The sequence below is a fragment of the Ovis aries genome, chromosome 15 (assembly GCF_016772045.2).
Source record: "Ovis aries strain OAR_USU_Benz2616 breed Rambouillet chromosome 15, ARS-UI_Ramb_v3.0, whole genome shotgun sequence".
Lineage (NCBI taxonomy): Eukaryota > Metazoa > Chordata > Mammalia > Artiodactyla > Bovidae > Ovis > Ovis aries.
In genome coordinates, this window is record NC_056068.1 from 17,024,321 (window position 1) to 17,042,944 (window position 18,624).

An 18,624-nucleotide genomic window follows, 5' to 3' on the forward strand; every position below is an offset into this window, starting at 1 on the left:
GAAGAAACACAAGCTGGAATCAAGATTGCCAGGAGAAATATCAATAACATCAGATATGCAGATGACACCACCCTTATGGCAGAAAGTGAAGAGAAACTCAAAAGCCTCTTGATGAAAGTGAAAGAGGAGAGTGAAAAAGTTGGCTTAAAGCTCAACATTCAGAAAACGAAGATCATGGCATCTGGTCCCATCATTTCATGGGGAATAGATAGGGAAACAGTGAAAACAGTGTCAGACTTTATTTTTCGGGGGCTCAAAATCACTGCAGATGGTGACTGCAGCCATGAAATTAAGAGATGCTTACTCCTTGGAAGAAAATTTATGACCAACCTAAATAGCATATTCAAAAGCAGAGACATTACTTTGCCAAATAAGGTCCATCTAGTCAAGTCTATGGTTTTTCCAGTAGTCATATATGGATGTGAGAGTTGGACTGTGAAGAAAGCTGAGCGCCGAAGAATTGATGCTTCTGAGCTGTGATGTTGGAGAAGACTCTTGAGAATCCCTTGGACTGCAAGGAGATCCAATCACTCCATTCTGAAGGAAATCAGCCCTGGTATTTCTTTGGAAGGAATGATGCTAAAGCTGAAACTCCAGTACTTTGGCCACCTGATTCGAAGAGTTGACTCATTGGAAAAGACTCTGATGCTGGGAGGGATTTGGGGGCAGGAGGAGAAGGGGACAACCGAGGATGAGATGGCTGGATGGCATCACTGACTCGATGGATGTGAATCTGAGTGAACTCCCGGAGTTGGTGATCGACAGGGAGGCCTGGCATGCTATAATTCATGGGGTCACAAAGAGTCGGATGCGACTGAGTGACTGAACTGAACTGAACTGAACTGACCCTGCATATAGGTTAAATAAACAGGGTGACAATATATAGCCCTAACATACTCCTTTCCCAATTTGGAACCAGTCCATTGTTCCATGTCCAGTTCTAACTGTTGCTTCTGAAGCTGCATACAAATTTCTCAGGAGGCAGGATATGTGGTCCGGTATTCTCATCTCTTTAAGAATTTTCCACAGTTTGTTGTGATCCACATAGTCAAAGGCTTTAGCATAGTCAATGAAGAAGTAGACGTTTTTCTGGAATTCTCTTGCTGTTTCTATGATCCAGTGGATGTTGGCTATTTGTCCTCTGCCTTTTCTAAATCCAGCTTGAACAACTTACCTCAGGTATGCAGATGACAGCACCCTTATGGCAGAGAGCAGAGAGGAACTAAAGAGCTTCTTGATGAAAGTGAAAGAGGAGAGTGAAAAAGCTGTCTTAACACTCAACATTGAAAAAACTAAGATCATCGCATCTGGTCCCATCACTTCATGGGAAATAGATGGGGAAACAATGACAGACTTTATTTTCTTGAGCTCCAAAATCACTGCAGATGGTGACTGCAGCCATGAAATTAAAAGACGCTTGCTCCTTGGAGGAAAAGCTATGACCAACCTAGATACTATATTAAAAAGCAGAGACATTACTTTGCCAACAAAGTGCTATCTAGTCAAAGCTATGATTTTTACAGTAGTCATGTATAGATATGAGAGTTGGACTATGAAGAAAGCTGAGCACTGAAGAATTGATGCTTTTGAACTGTGGTGTTGGAGAAGACTCCTGAGAGTCCCTTGGACTGCAAGGAGATCCAACCAGTCCATCCTAAAGGAAATCAGTCCTGAATATTCATTGGAAGGACTGACGCTGAAGCTGAAGCTCCAATACTTTAGGCAAGAACTGACTCCTTGGAAAAGACCCTTACGCTGGGAAAGATTGAAGGCAGGAGGAAAAAGGGACAATAGAGGTTGAGCTGGTTGGATGATATCACAGACTCTATGGACATGAGTTTAAGCAAGCTCTGGGAGTTGGTGATGGACAGGGAAGCCTGGTGTGCTGTGGTCCATGGCATTGCAAAGAGTCGGACACAACTGAGCAATTGAACTGATTGAACTGAAAGTCTTCTTGTGAGCAGTCTGGCAGGCTACAGTGCATGCAGTCACAGAATCAGACATGACTGAGCAACTGAGCACACAGTGTCTTCCTGCACTCCTCTCCAAAAGGAGATGTGGACTTGAACCATGTTTCTACATCATGTCCAAAGAGTTCTCAAGAGAGTACACTGTGCTCATCAGCCAAATTTGATTCCTCAGTTCAGTTCAGTTCAATCGCTCATTTCATGTCCAACTCTTGCAACCCCATGAATTGCAGCACGCCAGGCCTCCCTGTCCATCACCAACTCCCAGAGTTCATTCAAACTCATGTCCATTAAGTCGGTGATGCCGTCCAGCCATCTAATCTTCTGTCATGCTCTTCTCCTTCTGCGCCCAATCCCTCCCAGCGTCAGAGTTTTTTCCAATGAGTCAACTCTTTGCATCAGGTGGCCAAAGTATTGGAGTTTCAGCTTTAGCATCAGTCTTTCCAAAGAACACCCAGGGCTGGTCTCCTTTAGAATGGACTGGTTGGATCTTCTTGCAGTCCAATGGGCTCTCAAGAGTCTTCTCCAACACCACAGTTCAAAAGCATCAATTCTTCAGCGTTCGGCTTTCTTCACAGTCCGACTCTCACATCCATACATAACCACTGGAAAAATCATAGCCTTGACTAGACAGACCTTTGTTGGCAAAGTAATGTCTCTGCTTTTCAATATGCTATCTAGGTTGGTCATAACTTTCCTTCCAAGGAGTAAGTGTCTTTTAATTTCATGACTGCAATCACTATCTACAGTGATTTGGGAGCCCCCAAAAAGTAAAGTCTGACACTGTTTCCACTGTTTCCCCATCTATTTGCCATGAAGTGATGGGACCAGATGCCATTATCTTGGTTTTCTGAATGTTGAGCTTTAAGCCAACTTTTTCACTCTCCTCTTTCACTTTCATCAAGCGGCTTTTAGTTCCTCTTCACTTTCTTCCATAAGGGTGGTATCATCTGCATGTCTGAGATTATTCATATTTCTCCCAGCAATCTTGATTCCAGCTTGTGCTTCTTCCAGTCCAGCATTTCTCATGATGTACTCTGCATAGAAGTTACATAAGCAGGGTGACAATATACAGCCTTGGAGTACTCCTTTCCTATTTGGAACCAGTCTGTTGTTCCATGTGCAGTTCTAACTTTGCTTCCTGACCTGCATATAGATTTCTCCAGACGCAGGTCAGGTGGTCTGGTATTCCCATTTCTTTCAGAATTTTCCACAGTTGATTGTGATCCACACAGTCAAAGGCTTTGGCATAGTCAATAAAGCAGAAATAGATGTTTTTCTGGAACTCTCCTGCTTTTTCCATGATCCAGTGAATGTTGGCAATTTGATCTCTGGTTCCTCTGCCTTTTTAAAACCTGCTGGAACATCTGGAAGTTCACATTTCACATATTGTGGAAGCCTGGCTTAGAGAATTTTGAGCATTACTTTACTAGCATGTGAGATGAGTGCAATTGTGTGGTAGTTTGAGCATTCTTTGGCATTGCCTTTCTTTGGAATTGGAATGAAAACTCACCTTTTCCAGTCCTGTGGCCACTGCTGAGTTTTCCAAATTTGCTAGCATATTGAGTGCAGCACTTTCACAGCATCATCTTTCAGGATTTGAAATAGCTCAACTGAGATGTCATCACCTCCACTAGCTTTGTTCATAGTGATTGATGGTTTCTAAGGCCCATTTGACTTCACATTCCAGGATGTCTGGCTCTACATGAGTGATCACACCATTGTGATTATCTGGGTTGTAAAGCTGTTTTTGTACAGTTCTTCTGTGTATTCTTGCCACCTCTTCTTAATATCTGCTTCTGTTAGGTCCATACCATTTCTGTCCTTTGTCGAGCCCTTCTTTGCATGAAATGTTCCCTTGGTATCTCTAATTTTCTACTAAGCCAAATACCCCTGCTCTGACATGTCTCACACTTTAGATATCAGATCAGAGGTCAAGCCCTGGCCCTACGCCTCCTATAGAATGCTTTAAATTGATGGGAGACTAAATAAATGCTGCACACCAGTTGTGTCCAAGTAAAGTCACTATATTTAGGCATATCTTTGAGATATTATGAGTTTCATTCCCACCCACTATAATAGAGCAAATATCACAATAAAGCAAGTCAGCACACCAGTCAGAATGGCCATCATCAAAAAGTCTATAAACAATAAATGCTGGAGAGGATATGGAGAAAAGGGAACCCTCTTGCACTGTTGGTGAGAATGACAATTAAAATTTCCACTATGGACAACAGTATGGATATTCCTTTAAAAACTAGAAATAAAACTATCATATGACCCAGCAATCCCACTGCTAGGCATATACCTTCAGCAAACCATAATTGAAAAAGACACTTGTACCCCAATGTTCACTGCAGCACTATTTACAATTGCTAGGACAAGGAAGCAATCTAGATGTGATCAACAGATGAATGGATAAAGAAATTGTATATATACACAATAGAATATTACTCAGCTATAAAAAGGAACACATTTGAATCAGTTCTAATGAGGTGGATGAATCTAGAGCTTATTATACAGAGTGGAGTAAGTCAGAAAGAGAAAGACCAATATCATAATTTAATGTATATATAAGCAATCTAGAAAGATAGTACAGATGGTCCTATTTGCAGGGCAGCAAAGCAAACATAAACATGAACAGACTTACGGTACAGCAAGGTAGGGAAAAGGTGGGATGACTTGAGAAAGTAACATTGAAACATATACATTACCATATGTAAAATAGATAGCCAGTGGGAACTTGCTGTATGAGTACCAACCTAAAGCTGGTACTCTGTACTCTGACAACTTAGAGTGGTGGAATGGGAAGGAAGGCAGGAGGGCAGTTCAAGAGGAGGAGTATATGCATAAACCTATGGCTGATTTATGTTGATGTATGGCAAAAACAATCACAATATAGTAAAGTAATTATTACTTTAATCACTTGAGTAATTATTACTCAATTATAACCGAGTGACTATTACTCAAATTAGAAATAATTTTAAAAGTCACATGATTTCTTTTTTGGTTTCCTACTGCACATAAAATTTATGAGTATTCTATTAAGTGTGTAATTACTAATTAAGTGTGCAATAGTATTATATTTTAAAAAGCAATGTATATAGCTGAATTGTAAAATACTGCTAAAAAGTGCTAACCTTCATCCAAGCCTTCAACAAGTCATAATGCTTTTGCAGATGGAGAATCTTGACTGCCAGAGTACAGCTCCAGCAGCCAGGGATTCAACCTGAAGGGATGAGCGGTGTCGGAGAGAAACTGAGGTAGCCTCTCAGTTTTCTTGGACTGCTTGTTTATTTCAAGCTTATGATTCTCTTTTATACTTTTACAAAAGCATCATCTCAGAGGTTTGATATTTTCAGTTCCCACTGACCCAGATTTGTCTCCATAAATCATCATTGCCCCTCAAAAGGAGTTTCTGCCTCAGCGATTCTCTTATCTACTTTTTCTCATGTGTCCTTGTGAATACACTGTAACTCATGCTACTGTCTGGGCTGCATACCACATTCCTCAGTTTATTTCTTATATTTCTAAGTCCTGTTTGCCCCTAGTATTCTAAGCTCACTATCTCATAAAAAGGCTTCTAGCTATAGTGTCTCTAAAAATTCCTAACTTCTATAAGCTGTAGTAAAATATGCTAACTTTACAACATTCCTTAAATCTTTAATTTCTAACTATTTTCACTTTCAGGCCCTAAATTCAGTACACTCCTTTGCCATAAACATTTTCCTCACAAATAGGCTTCAGATAGCAGTCCCTCCCATGGCCTCAAACTGTAGCCTATGTGCTCATCCTGGAACACTCTTGTAAAAGTCCTTAAACAAATGTAAATGATTAACTTTATGAATTATTCTCTGAGCACAGCTGCAGAAGGCTTTGTTCCTTCTCACGCTTCTCTTAAGAACAATAAGCACCTTAATATTCCTTTTCAGTCAACTCAGCCGAGGAGAGGAAGAAACAAGTCAGAATTACAAGGCCTAGACGTTCAAGCTGGTTTTAGAAAAGGCAGAGGAACCAGAGATCAAATTGCCAACATTCACTGGATCATGGAAAAAGCAGGAGAGTTCCAGAAAAACATCTATTTCTGCTTTATTGACTATGCCAAAGCCTTTGACTGTGTGGATCACAATCAACTGTGGAAAATTCTGAAAGAGATGGGAATACAGACCACCTGACCTGCCTCTTGAGAAATCTGTATGCAGGTCAGGAAGCAACAGTTAGAACTGCACATGGAACAACAGACTGGTTCCAAATAGGAAAAGGAGTACGTCAAGGCTGTATATTGTCACCCTGCTTATTTAACTTCTATGCAGAGTACATCATGAGAAACGCTGGACTGGAAGAAACACAAGCTGGAATCAAGATTGCCGGGAGAAATATCAATAACCTCAGATATGCAGATGACACCACCCTTATGGCAGAAAGTGAAGAAGAGCTAAAAGCCTCTTGATGAAAGTGAAAGTGGAGCATGAAAAAGCTGGCTTAAAGCTCAACATTCAGAAAACAAAGATCATGGCATCTGGTCCCATCATTTCATGGGAAATAGATGGGAAACAGTAGAAACAGTGTCAGACTTTATTTTGGGGGGGCTCCAAAATCACTGCAGATGGTGACTGCAGCCATGAAATTAAAAGATGCTTACTCCTTGGAAGAAAAGTTATGACCAACCTAGACAGTATATTCAAAAGCAGAGACATTACCTTGCTGACTAAGGTCCGTCTAGTCAAGGCTATTGTTTTTCCTGTGGTCATGTATGGATGTGAGAGTTAGACCGTGAAGAAGGCTGAGCACTGAAGAATTGATGCTTTTGAGCTATAGTGTTGGAGAAGACTCTTGAGAGTCCCTTGGACTGCAAGGAGATCCAACCAGTCCATTCTGAAAGAGATCAACCCTGGGATTTCTTTGGAAGGAATGATGCTAAAGCTGAAGCTCCAGTACTTTGGCCACCTCATGGAAGAGTTGACTCATTGGAAAAGACACTGATGCTGGGAGAGATTGGAGGCAGGAGGAGAAGGGGATGACCGAGGATGAGATGGCTGGATGGCATCACTGACTGGATGGACGTGAGTCTGAGTGAACTCCGGGAGATGGTGATGGACAGGGAGGCCTGGCGTGCTGTGATTCATGGGGTCGCAGAGAGTCGGACACGCCTGAGCGACTGAACTGAAATGAACTGAACTGAACTGAACTCCTTCATCCTGGGTCCATGCCTGCGGAATGAAGAGAGGGGTCTGGGGCCATGCCTCCATTTTGTCAGTAATGCCTAACGCAGCTCCCGACACTTGACTATTTAGCGCTGATGGCTGCCAACTCATCAGGGTGGCATTGGCTGAAAGTTGGCGTAGCTGTGACAGTTTCTTAATATAAGGCAATAATAAGGTTTGCTGCATCAGCTGACTCTTACTTTCATGAACAGTTTCTCTACAGCTCGCAATGCTGTTTGATAGCATTTTACTCAACAGTAGATCTTGTTTTAAAAAGACCACTAAAAAGAATCAGCCTGTCTTTTGAAAATTTGAAGTCAGGCAATGACTTTTCCTCTTTAGCTATGAAAGTCCTAGCAGGCATCTTCTTCCAGTAGAAGCCTCTTTCATCTACACTGAAAATCTGTTTCGAGGAACCACCATATTAATTATCTTAGCTAGATCCTTTGGATAACTGTGCAGCTCTTATATATATCAGCACTTACTGATTCATCTTGCACTTTCATGTTATGGGGATGACTTCTTAGCTTAAACCTCAGGAACAACCTCTGCCAACTTCACACTTTTCTTCTGCAGCTTTCTGACCTGTCTCAGCCTTCATAGAGTCGAAAAGAGTAGGACCTTCCCCTGGACTGGGCTTTGGTTTAAGAGAATGTTGTAACTAGTTTGATCTTCTATCCAGACCACTAAAATTTTCTGTATGTCAGCAATAATGCTGTTTCACTTTTTTTTTTAATCACTCATGTGTTCTTATAATTTCCTTCAAGAACTTTTCCTTCGCATTCACAACTTAGCTAAATGGCACAAGAAGCCTAGTTTTTTTCCTGCTTTCAACATCCTTTCCTCACTAAGCTTAATCATGTCTAGCTTTTGATTTAAAGTGAGAGACATGTAACTCTTCCTTTCACTTGAACACTTAGAGGCCACAGCAGAGTTATTAATAGACCAAATTTCAATATTGTGTCTCAGGGAATAGTGAGGCTGAGGGAGAGGGACAAGGGAATGACTGGTTGATGAAAGAATCAAAACACTCACAACATTTATCCAATTAAGTTTACTGTCTTATATGGGCACAGTTTGTGGCTCCTGAAAAATTAAAATAGTAATATCAAAGATGACTGATCACAGATCACCATGACAAATATATAATAATGAAAAAGTGTAAAATATTGCGAGAATTACCAAAATGTGACACAGTCATGAAGCGAACAAATGTTGGAGAAAATGGTGCTGATAGACTTCCTCAGGGTTTCCACAAAACTTCAATTTGTAAAAATAGTGATATCGGCAAAACACAACAAAGCCAAACACAGTTAAATGAGGCATGTCCGTACATTTAATCCAACAACTGGTTGAAGAAAATGAACTTTCACAGGAATGGCTCTAGATATGTGTCAGGGGTAAGGGTATATTTCCTAAACTGCCGCAATCAATCTTATCAACAACTGCAATTTCTGGAAAAATATTAATAAGATGGGGGTAGGATGGGGAGACAGCGGGGCAGGGGAATACATAGGAGTTGGTGATAGTGATAATAGTGGTGACAGTGGTGTGGTGTGTGTCTGTGCCTTCATGTAAAGGTGTATGCACTGGACTGTGAATTGTGTGTGAAAATGAAAGTGTTAGTTGTTCAGTCAGGTCTGATTCTCTGCAACCCTATGGACTGTAGCCTGCCAGGCTCCTCTGTCCATGGAATTCTCCACACAAGAATACTGGAATGGTTTGCCATGCCCTTCTCCCGGGTATTTTCCTGACCCAGGGATCAAACCCAGGTCTCCTGCACTGCAGGCAGATTCTTTGCAGTCAGATGCAGTGGTCTGGTCTCCTGCACTACAGGCAGATGCACTGAACTAGCAGGCTTTTATCAAGACCGAGGTGGGGATAAGGTCCACAAGGCCAAAGTCAGAATACGAATCTGAAAGAATGTGAAACACTCAGGCAAAAATGGAAAAGCACCATCAACAAAAGAAAGAAAGCAACTTCTGAGGTCATGGAAAGTGGGACTCCAGAATCCTGCTACTAGCTCGGTAAATCCTCTAAATCTCACTTGGTGTATAGAGTCCAGCCTCCTCACTGGGCAAGCAGTGAAGAAGAGCTGATTGAATGATAATTCTATAGGGGTACGACCTGCATGCTTGTTATGGTAGTTGGAACAAATAATTATTCAAATGGCCTATGTTTTTTATCGACATCATTTCTCTTCCCAATTTTCTTTTCTAAAGTCTCTGCACTTTAAAATTGCTAAAAGAGGGCAATATTTAAACTAAGAATTAAGTGCATGAAGAAACTTGGGGACAAAAATTTCTACAGGTAAAATTTTGCTAAAGAGGCTTTATTCCTCTGACATACCACATATATATTGCAAGATTTTTCAAAACACTTTTTATAAAAATACTATTGAAGAACTGCATGTTTAGCATTACCCAATTTCCTCATAAATCTCTTGCCTTTTTTTTTTCCTCATAAATCTCTTCTTTTAATAAGCTAAGTGGCTATCTGTTAAATTTCTCTGATTTATTGGTCTCTTTGGAGAGCTGAAGATATGTCCAGATACTAAGTGATTAAATGTGGATGAAAATGGTACATCACCATAATAATGACAGAAAAAAGAACCGTGACTAGGCATACAGAAGACCTCACAGAAATGCATGTTGACAGCTTCTTAAAAGGGCAGGCTCCAGAGCCACATAGAAAACTGCACCATCAAGCTAGTTTTTAGAGGAAAATCTTCCTGATTCCTCCCATTTGAGGTGCATTCACATTCACTGGCTCAGCAGTTCCACAGGGATCCCATACAGCCCGCTCAGAATTCACTGTTTCAAGTAGTAGGAATTTCAGTGAAACTGAAAGGAATCTTAGATTCTGTTTTCACTTTAGCCACCAAACTATGTGACCCATAAAGGACATTTCAACTTTTCTGAAGTGTGCATTCTTCAGCTGTTAATCAAAGGCAATCCTTGCTGAGGACAGTCATCAAGATCCTCTCTTTTAAAACACTTTGATTTAACAGAACATGATGGTGGTGCTACAAAAGATTGTTTAATGTCACAGGTCTTTTTTCTAATTGTTAAAGCGCCACCTGTCGGAAATACTGATATTACATTCTAATACTCTGAAACACATATCAGAAAGGTAAGAAATGTTAAGTGCTCATCCACAAAATGGGCTTCCCAGGTGGCTCAGTGGGTAAAGAATCTGCCTGCAGGAGAGCAGGAGACCCGGGTTTGAAACCTGGGTCGGGAAGATCCCCTGGAGAAGGTCATGACAACCCACTCCAGTATTCTTGCCTGGAGAATCCCATAGACAGAGGAGCCTGGCAGGCTACATACAGTCCATTGGGTTGCAGAGTCAGACCATTGGGTTGCAGAGTCAGACATGACTGAAGTGACTGAGCACAGCACATCCAAAAAAGAGAATCTAAATTCAAAAGGCAAATAATGAAAATGGTACCAGCAAAACACTCTCTTCTGACAGTATTACCACAGTCCAATTGCACAATTTATTACCACTATATAACACTAAAGATCTAGAAACTCTATTATACTATTCAGCAGGAATTTTTTTTAATGACATGAATATCTACAAAAAATATATAAAAATCAATATTGCTTTAATAGACTGAGAAAGAATTTATAGGAGTTTCTCAGCTTAAGAATGTGTTGTGTTTTAAAAGCTTGTGTGTAAGCCAGATATTTGAAAACACATCTTCCATGAAAGTGGCATTATATAAGCTAGTTAAACTGACAGTCTTCACAACTTACTTAAACCAGGATGCACAGCCTTGTGTGTGTGTGTGTGTGAAGTCACTTCGGCCATGTCCAATTCTTTGCGACCCCATGGACTGTAGACCACCAGGCTCCTCTGTCCATGGAATTCTCTAGGCAAGAATACTGGAGTGGGTTGTCATGCCTTCCTCCAGGGTATCCTTCCAACCCAGGGATCAAACCCGTGTCTCTTGAGGCTCCTGTACTGCAGGCAATTCTTTACCGAAGGCCCTCCTTATATGCACAGCCTTGCAGTATTATCATATAGTTTTTGAATGTCATTCATAGCATTGCTTCTTTGGAACCCTAAATTCTGAATTTTAATGTGAGATGCCTAGACTGGAACTCCTCTGCCCCTTTCCAAAGGCAGCAAGCAAGGAGGAACACCAGGATTAAGGGCAACAGGTAAAAAAAGAGCAGGGTAGGATAATTTACTCCCTACAGACATCAAGAGCCTCTTGATAAGGGTGAAAGAGGAGAGTGAAAAACCTGGCTTAAAACTAAATATTCAAAAAACTAAGATCACGGCATCCAGACCCATCACATCATGGCAAATAGATGGGGAAAAAGTGAAAATAGTGGCAGATTTTATTTTCTTGGGCTCAAAAATCACTACAGATGGTGACTGCAGCCATGAAATTAAGACACTTGCTTCTTGGAAGAAAAGCTATGACAAATGTAAGACAGTGCGTTAAAACAGAGATACCATTTTGCTGACAAAGGTCCATATAGTCAAAGCTATGGTTTTCCAATAGTTGTGTACAGATATGAGAGTTGAACTGTAAAGAAGGCTGAGCACTGAAGAATTGATGCTTTCAAATTATGGTGCTGGAAAAGACTCTCATCCCTTAGACTGCAAGGAGATCAAACCAGTCAATCCTAAAGGAAATCAACTCTGAATACTCATTGGAAAGACTGATGCTGAAGCTCCAATACTTTAGCCACCTGATGTGAAGAGCTGACTCTGGAAAAGATGGGAAAGGTTGAGGACAGGCGAAAATGATGTCAACCTCGAATGAGATGGGTGGGTGGTATCACCGACTCAGTGAACATGAGTTTGAGCAAACTTCAGGAGATATGGAAGGACCAGGAAGCCTGGTGTGCTGCAGTCCATGGGGTGACACAAAGAGTTGGATGCAACTTAGCAACTGAACAACAGACATGTATCTGCATAAAAGGCCTTACTTTAGATCAGGCTCTCCTTAAATGTTCTGAACTGGGACCAAAGACAAAGTTCACTAATCTCACTTCACTCAAGTGAGATGACCAAGGACTAGAAAGATGATAAAAAGCTGTTGACATGGAAGAGCTCAACCTGTGGTGAAAAGGGACAAGCAAATGACAAGCACCTCAATTCACTAAGTGTTATAAGGAAGATGTGAATAAGCAAGGGCCCCTGGGAACATAAAGGAGGGGGAGACCCAGCCTGGACAGCCTAAAAATTAGGCTTCATAGTAGCACAGATTCATTTGAGCTCAGACTCAGAATACTGGATACTGAGTATCCAATGGGATACTGACACCTGAGATTCTCCGTCTGTCTGTCTCTGTCTGTTTACCTGCTTAGTCATGTCCAACTCTTTGCGATCCCATGGACGGTAGCCTGCCATGCTCCTCCATCCATGCGGTTTTCCAGGTAAGAATACTGGAGTGGGTTGCCATTTCCTGCTCCAAGGGATCTTCCCAACCCAGAGAGGGAACCCAAGCCTCTTGTGTCTCCTGTGTAGCAGGTGGATTCTTTACTGCTTGAGCCATCGGGGCTACTTCACCACTATCCCTATAGATACAGGTTTATTGTTAATCAGGGTTCTTTAAAGAAATAATCAGTGTATTAATCAAACTAGAAGTCTTCTCCAAAGAGTCAAACATTTTAACATAACCTTTTTCCACTCACTGACAGTTGTTAATGGTAAAGAGTGAAAACCAAACATCAGTTTTAACTGGCTGCAGGAAATGAAAGATTATTTCACTTTAAAAAGTTTTCTTTAAAAATTCATTAAGGTAATTCAAAAGTTTTAAATGTTTATCCCAGCAAATAACTTGGGAGCTCGCTCTGATTTCCCCTCCATTCTGACATAGCCCCAAATAGATAAGGCTGCCCCACCTTAAGAAGACATGACTCTAAAAAGTTGTATATGAGGAAATCTTGAATATATTGTCACTTAAAATCCACAAGGGGAATTAGGTAATCAAAGAAACCACACAGTAAATATATTTCCATGAAATCAAAATCTTTTAATAGTACGAATTTACCCTCAGTTTCATTATTATATTTTTCACCCCCAAAAGTTCACATACAGAGTTTTTACAAAGTGGTATTCTGGCAGTTGATATCATAATGACGCTGCATATTAACACTCTGCATTGAAGAGGTATCATAAAAATCGCATGGCACATTATTTGCTAAGAAGTAGCGTAGGTACAGTTGGGAGAAGGTTCCTAGCTTTACTGTACTCTACTTGACGGCTTCTATGGTACTCACAGGTGCATCTCGGGATTTCTCAAGTGCTGCCCCACCCATTTTCCCTTTCCTAAAAGGCCACAAGGCTTGTGGACAATAACTGGCTCAGCAAGACAAAACTCAGATGCCTCCAAACGAGAAAACCTACTCCCAGCCACCCTGGGCTGCCCCTTCTCCTGACTATCTAGCCCATTCTGGACAGCCTGAGTCTGGCTCACACCCAAGTATCTGCCCAATCCTGCTTTCCCACTTGTGCTTCTAACAACCCAGGGTGCGCCCCATACCTTGTCTCCCTAACACTAACAGGTATTTGGCCTGAAACATACAGAAACACAATCGTAGCCTCGGCTTCTGCTCTATTTTGGCATTTCCACTTTTGATACATGATTTTAATAATCCTTTTAAAATCCAACTGGATCAAACCCAATGCTATGGAGTGTTCACTCTGATAAGTTTTCAAGTAGCCCAAGCAGTAGGCTCTGCTTTATCCAGGTGACAGCTCCCAGCTCCCCAGGAAACCTCAGGGGCACATGTATGCCTTCTTCTCCAGCTACAAGACTGCAGAGTGGGTCTCCTGCAGGTTCTCCTCAAGCTTCAATCCCAGGTTGTCAATTCCAATGCTGGTGACTGGTGGTACACTGCTTTCAGCTGGCTCTGCTGTGCGTGTCGGGGTGGAGCAATACAGGATGAACCCTATCATGATGACGGTGAAGGACAGGATGTAGAGTCCTGAAAACTAGGAGGAGAGGATAGGCTAAGATAGTGGTCTCTCACATACACATCTTTGCTGCTGCCTTCTGTCCACTGAGTTTGGAGAGTTACCTTCTCATAATCTTTTTATCTGAAAGTTGTCCAAGGAGATATTAAGGACCAAAACTGTCCCAAGTATATGTGATCTCTGCCAATATTACCCAGCCCATCAGTCAACTGGGTAAAACATCTTAGATCTCTAGGAAATGGACTCTTGCCTTTCTCTGCAATAATACAGCAACATCCCACCTCACAACTAGTCCCACTTACTTAGTGGAGAGACTAAAAGGAAAGACCCAGATTTAGACCCTAGACAACAACATATAACAATGGCGTGAAACAATAAGAAAACAGAATGGGTTGGAGAAGGAAAAGAAAAATAAAATGAAAGAGAAGAAAAAGTGAGACACATTCTCAAGGGTAGAAGGAGAAACGAAATAGGTTTCGAAATGAGTATTATATAGATTGCTGGTCCCCTCCAGCTGTAGGCTTCTACGGGTCACTATTGGTTTCAACATGTTAATGTTTCATAGATGCTCAATTAGTTCTTAACCTTAAACTTTTAGAACCCTGGAAGAGCCAGTTTAGTTCAGTTCAGTCGCTCAGTCGTGTCCAACTCTTTGCAACCCCATGAATTACAGCACACGAGGCTTCCCTGGCCATCACCAACTCCCGGAGTTCACTCAAACTCATGTCCATTGAGTCGATGATGTCATCCAGCCATCTCGTCCTCTGTCATCCCCTTCTCCTCCTGCCCGCAATCCCTTCCAGCATCAGAGTCTTTTCCAGTGAGTCAACTCTTCGCATGAGGTGGCTAAAGTATTGGAGTTTCAGCTTCAGCATCAGTCCTTCCAATGAATATTCAGGACTGATCCCCTTTAGCATGGACTGGTTGGATCTCCTTGCAGTCCAAGGGACTCTCAAGAGTCTTCTCCAACACCACAGCTCAAAAGCATCAATTCACCTGTGCTCAGCTTTCTTCACAGTCCAACTCTCACATCCATGCATGACCACTGGAAAAACCGTAGCCTTGACTAGACGGAACTTTGTTGGCAAAGTAATGTCTCTGCTTTTGAATATGCAGTCTAGGTTGGTCATAACTGTTCTTCCAAGGAGTAAGCGTCTTTTAATTTCATGGCTACAGTCACCATCTGCAGTGATTTTGGAGCCCCCCAAAATAAAAGTCTGACACTGTTTCCACATCTAATAGCCAGAGCCCTCCCCAAAGCTAGAAGACCTCCAATGGATTCAGTGGTGATGCAACGCCAGTGATAATTTCAAGCAGAGCAGGAGCCAAACTAATTTCCATGGGTTTCATTCTTGGATCCAATCTTAGCACAGCACCCAGCACATAGCTAGTATTGAATAAATGTTTTTTTTCTGAGGGGTGAGCAGTGGTTTGGGTGGGGGGAGGTGATTCAGAGAAGATTAAGGGGGAGTTAAAGCTATTTCAGTTAAGTTCAGTCGCTCAGTCATGTCCAGCTTTGTGACACCATGAATCACAGCACTCCCTGTCCATCACCATCTCCCAGAGTTCACTCAGACTCAAGTCTATCGAGTCGGTGATGCCATCCAGCCATCTCATCCTCTGTTGTCCCCTTCTCCTCCTGCCCCCAATCCCTCCCAGCATCACAGTCTTTTCCAATGAGTCAACTCTTCGCATCAGGTGGCCAAAGTACCGCAGTTTCAGTTTTAGCATCATTCCTTCCAAAGAACACCCAAGGCTGATCTCCTTTAGAATGGCCTGGTTGGATCTCCTTGCAGTCCAAGGGACTCTCAAGAATCTTCTCCAACACTACAGCTCAAAAGCATCAATTCTTCAGTGCTCGGCTTTCTTCACAGTCCAACTCTCTCATCCATGCATGACCACAAGAAAAACCATAGCCTTGACTAGACGGACCTTTGTTGGCAAAGTAATGTCTCTGCTTTTCAATATGCTATCTAGGTTGGTCATAACTTTTCTTCCAAGGAGTAAGCGTCTTTTAATTTCATGGCTGCAGTCACCATCTGCCGTGATTCTGGAGCCCCAAAAATAAAGTCTGACACTGTTTCCACTGTTTCCTCACCTATTTGCCATGAAGTGATGGGACCAGATGCCATGATCTTCGTTTTCTGAATGTTGAGCTTTAAGCCAACTTTTTCACTCTCCTTTCACTTTCATCAAGAGACTTTTTAGTTCCTCTTTACTTTCTGCCGTAAGATTGGTGTCATCTGCATATCTGAGGTTATTCATATTTCTCCCAGCAATCTTGATTCCAGCTTTTGCTTCTTCCAGCCCAGCGTTTCTCATGATGTATTCTGCATATAAGTTACACAAGCAGGGTGACAATATACAGCCTTGACGTACTCCTTTTCCTATTTGGAACCAGTCTGTTTTTCCATGTCCCGTTCTAACTGTTGCTTCCTGACCTGCATACAGGTTTCTCAAGAGGCAAGTCAGGTGGTCTGGTATTCCCATCTCTTTCAGAATTTTCCACAGTTTATTGTGATCCACATAGTCAAAGGCTTTGGCATAGTCAATAAAGCAGAAATAGATGTTTTTCTGGAACTCTCTTACTTTTTCCATGATCCAGTGGATGCTGGCAATTTGATCTTTGGTTCCTCTGCCTTTTCTAAAACCAGCTTGAACATTTGGAAGTTCACAGTTCACGTATTGCTGAAGCCTGGTTTGGAGAATTTTGAGCATTACTTTACTAGCGTGTGAGATGAGTGCAATTGTGCGGTAGTTTGAGCATTCTTTGGCATTGCCTTTCTTTGGGATTGGAATGAAAACTGACCTTTTCCAGTCCTGTGGCCACTGCTGAGTTTTCCAAATTTGCTGGCATATTGAGTGCAGCACTTTCACAGCATCATCTTTCAGGATTTGAAATAGCTCCACTGGAATTCCATCACCTCCACTAGCGTTGTTCATAGTGATGCTTTCTAAGGCCCACTTGACTTCACATTCCAGGATGTCTGGCTCTAGGTGAGGATCACACCATCATGATTATCTTGGTTGTGAAGCTCTGTTTTGTACAGTTCTTCTGTGTGTTCTTGCCACCTCTTCTTAATATCTTCTGCTTCTGTTAGGTCCATACCATTTCTGTCCTTTATCAAGCCTATCTTTGCATGAAATATTTCCTTGGTATCTCTAATTTTCTGAAGAGATCTCTAGTCTTCCCCCATTCTATTCTTTTCCTCTATTTCTTTGCACTGATCACTGAGGAAGGCTCTCCTATCTCTCCTTGCTATTCTTTGGAACTCTGAATTCAGATGCTTATATCTTTCCTTTTCACCATTGCTTTTTGCTTCTCTTCTTTTCACAACTATTTGTAAGGCCTCCCAGACAGCCATTTTGCTTTTTGCATTTCTTTTCCATGGGGATGATCTTGATCCCTGTCTCCTGTACAATGTCACGAACCTCAGTCCATAGTTCATCAGGCACTCAATCTATCAGATCTAGTCCCTTAAATCTATTTCTCACTTCCACTGTATAATCATAAGGGATTTGATTTAGGTCATACTTGAATGGTCTTGTGGTTTTCCCTACTTTCTTCAATTTAAGTCTGAATTTGGCAATAAGGAGTTCATGATCTGAGCCACAGTCAGCTCCCAATCTTGTTTTTGCTGACTGTATAGAGCTTCTCCATCCTTGGCTGCAAAGAATATAATCAATCTGATTTAATCAATCTGATTTCGGTGTTGACCATCTGGTGATGTCCATGTGTAGAGTCTTCTCTTGTGTTGTTGGAAGAGGGTGTTTGCTATGACCAGTGCATTCTCTTGGCAAAATTCTATTAGCCTTTGCCCTGCTTCATTCCGTATTCGTTGGCCAAATTTGCCTGTTACTCCAGGTGTTTCTTGACTTCCTACTTTTGCATTCCAGTCCCCTATAATGAAAAAGACATCTTTTTTTGGTGTTAGTTCTAAAAGGTCTTGTAGGTCTTCATAGAACCGTTCAACTTCAGCTTCTTCAGCGTTACTGGTTGGGGCATAGAATGTGATACTGAATGGTTTGCCTTGGAAATGAACAGAGATCATTCTGTTGTCGTTTTTGAGATTGCATCCAAGAACTGCATTTCGGACTCTTTTGTTGACCATGATGGCTACTCCATTTCTTCTAAGGGATTCCTGCCCGCAGTAGTAGATATAATGGTCATCTGAGTTAAATTCAACCATTCCAGTCCATTTTAGTTTGCTGATTCCTAGAATGTCTAAAGCTATTTTCAGTACTCTAAACTTTTGAAGTCGGTATCATAAAAGTCAATTGTGCTCTCCCATAGAATGTTCATTTTTAACTGTGAGGAAACCTAAGTAACTTATTCAAAACATGTTCTGCTTGATTTGGAGGTTTTAAATGTTTATAAGAAAAAATGTCTTGTTCCTCTTAAGAAGTATTAGGTGCCTGGTCATGTCTGACTCTTTGCAACCCCATGGATTATAGCCCACCAGGTTCCTCTGTCCATGGAATTCTCCAGGGAAGAATACTAGACTCGGTAG

General features: G+C 41.6%; 1 protein-coding gene across 6 annotated transcripts in view; it reads right to left on the bottom strand.

The window, feature by feature from the left end:
- Positions 1-13,144: 13,144 nt before the first annotated feature.
- Positions 13,145-18,624, bottom strand: part of SLC35F2 (solute carrier family 35 member F2) — a 141,411-nt gene continuing 135,931 nt past the window's right edge. For all 6 annotated transcript variants that reach the window (XM_060399265.1, XM_004015996.5, XM_060399266.1 and 3 more), the window contains one exon: positions 13,145-14,131. In XM_060399265.1, the coding sequence (XP_060255248.1) occupies positions 13,946-14,131 (186 nt within the window). In that variant the 3' untranslated portion in view covers positions 13,145-13,945. The remainder of the gene's footprint in view (positions 14,132-18,624) is intronic.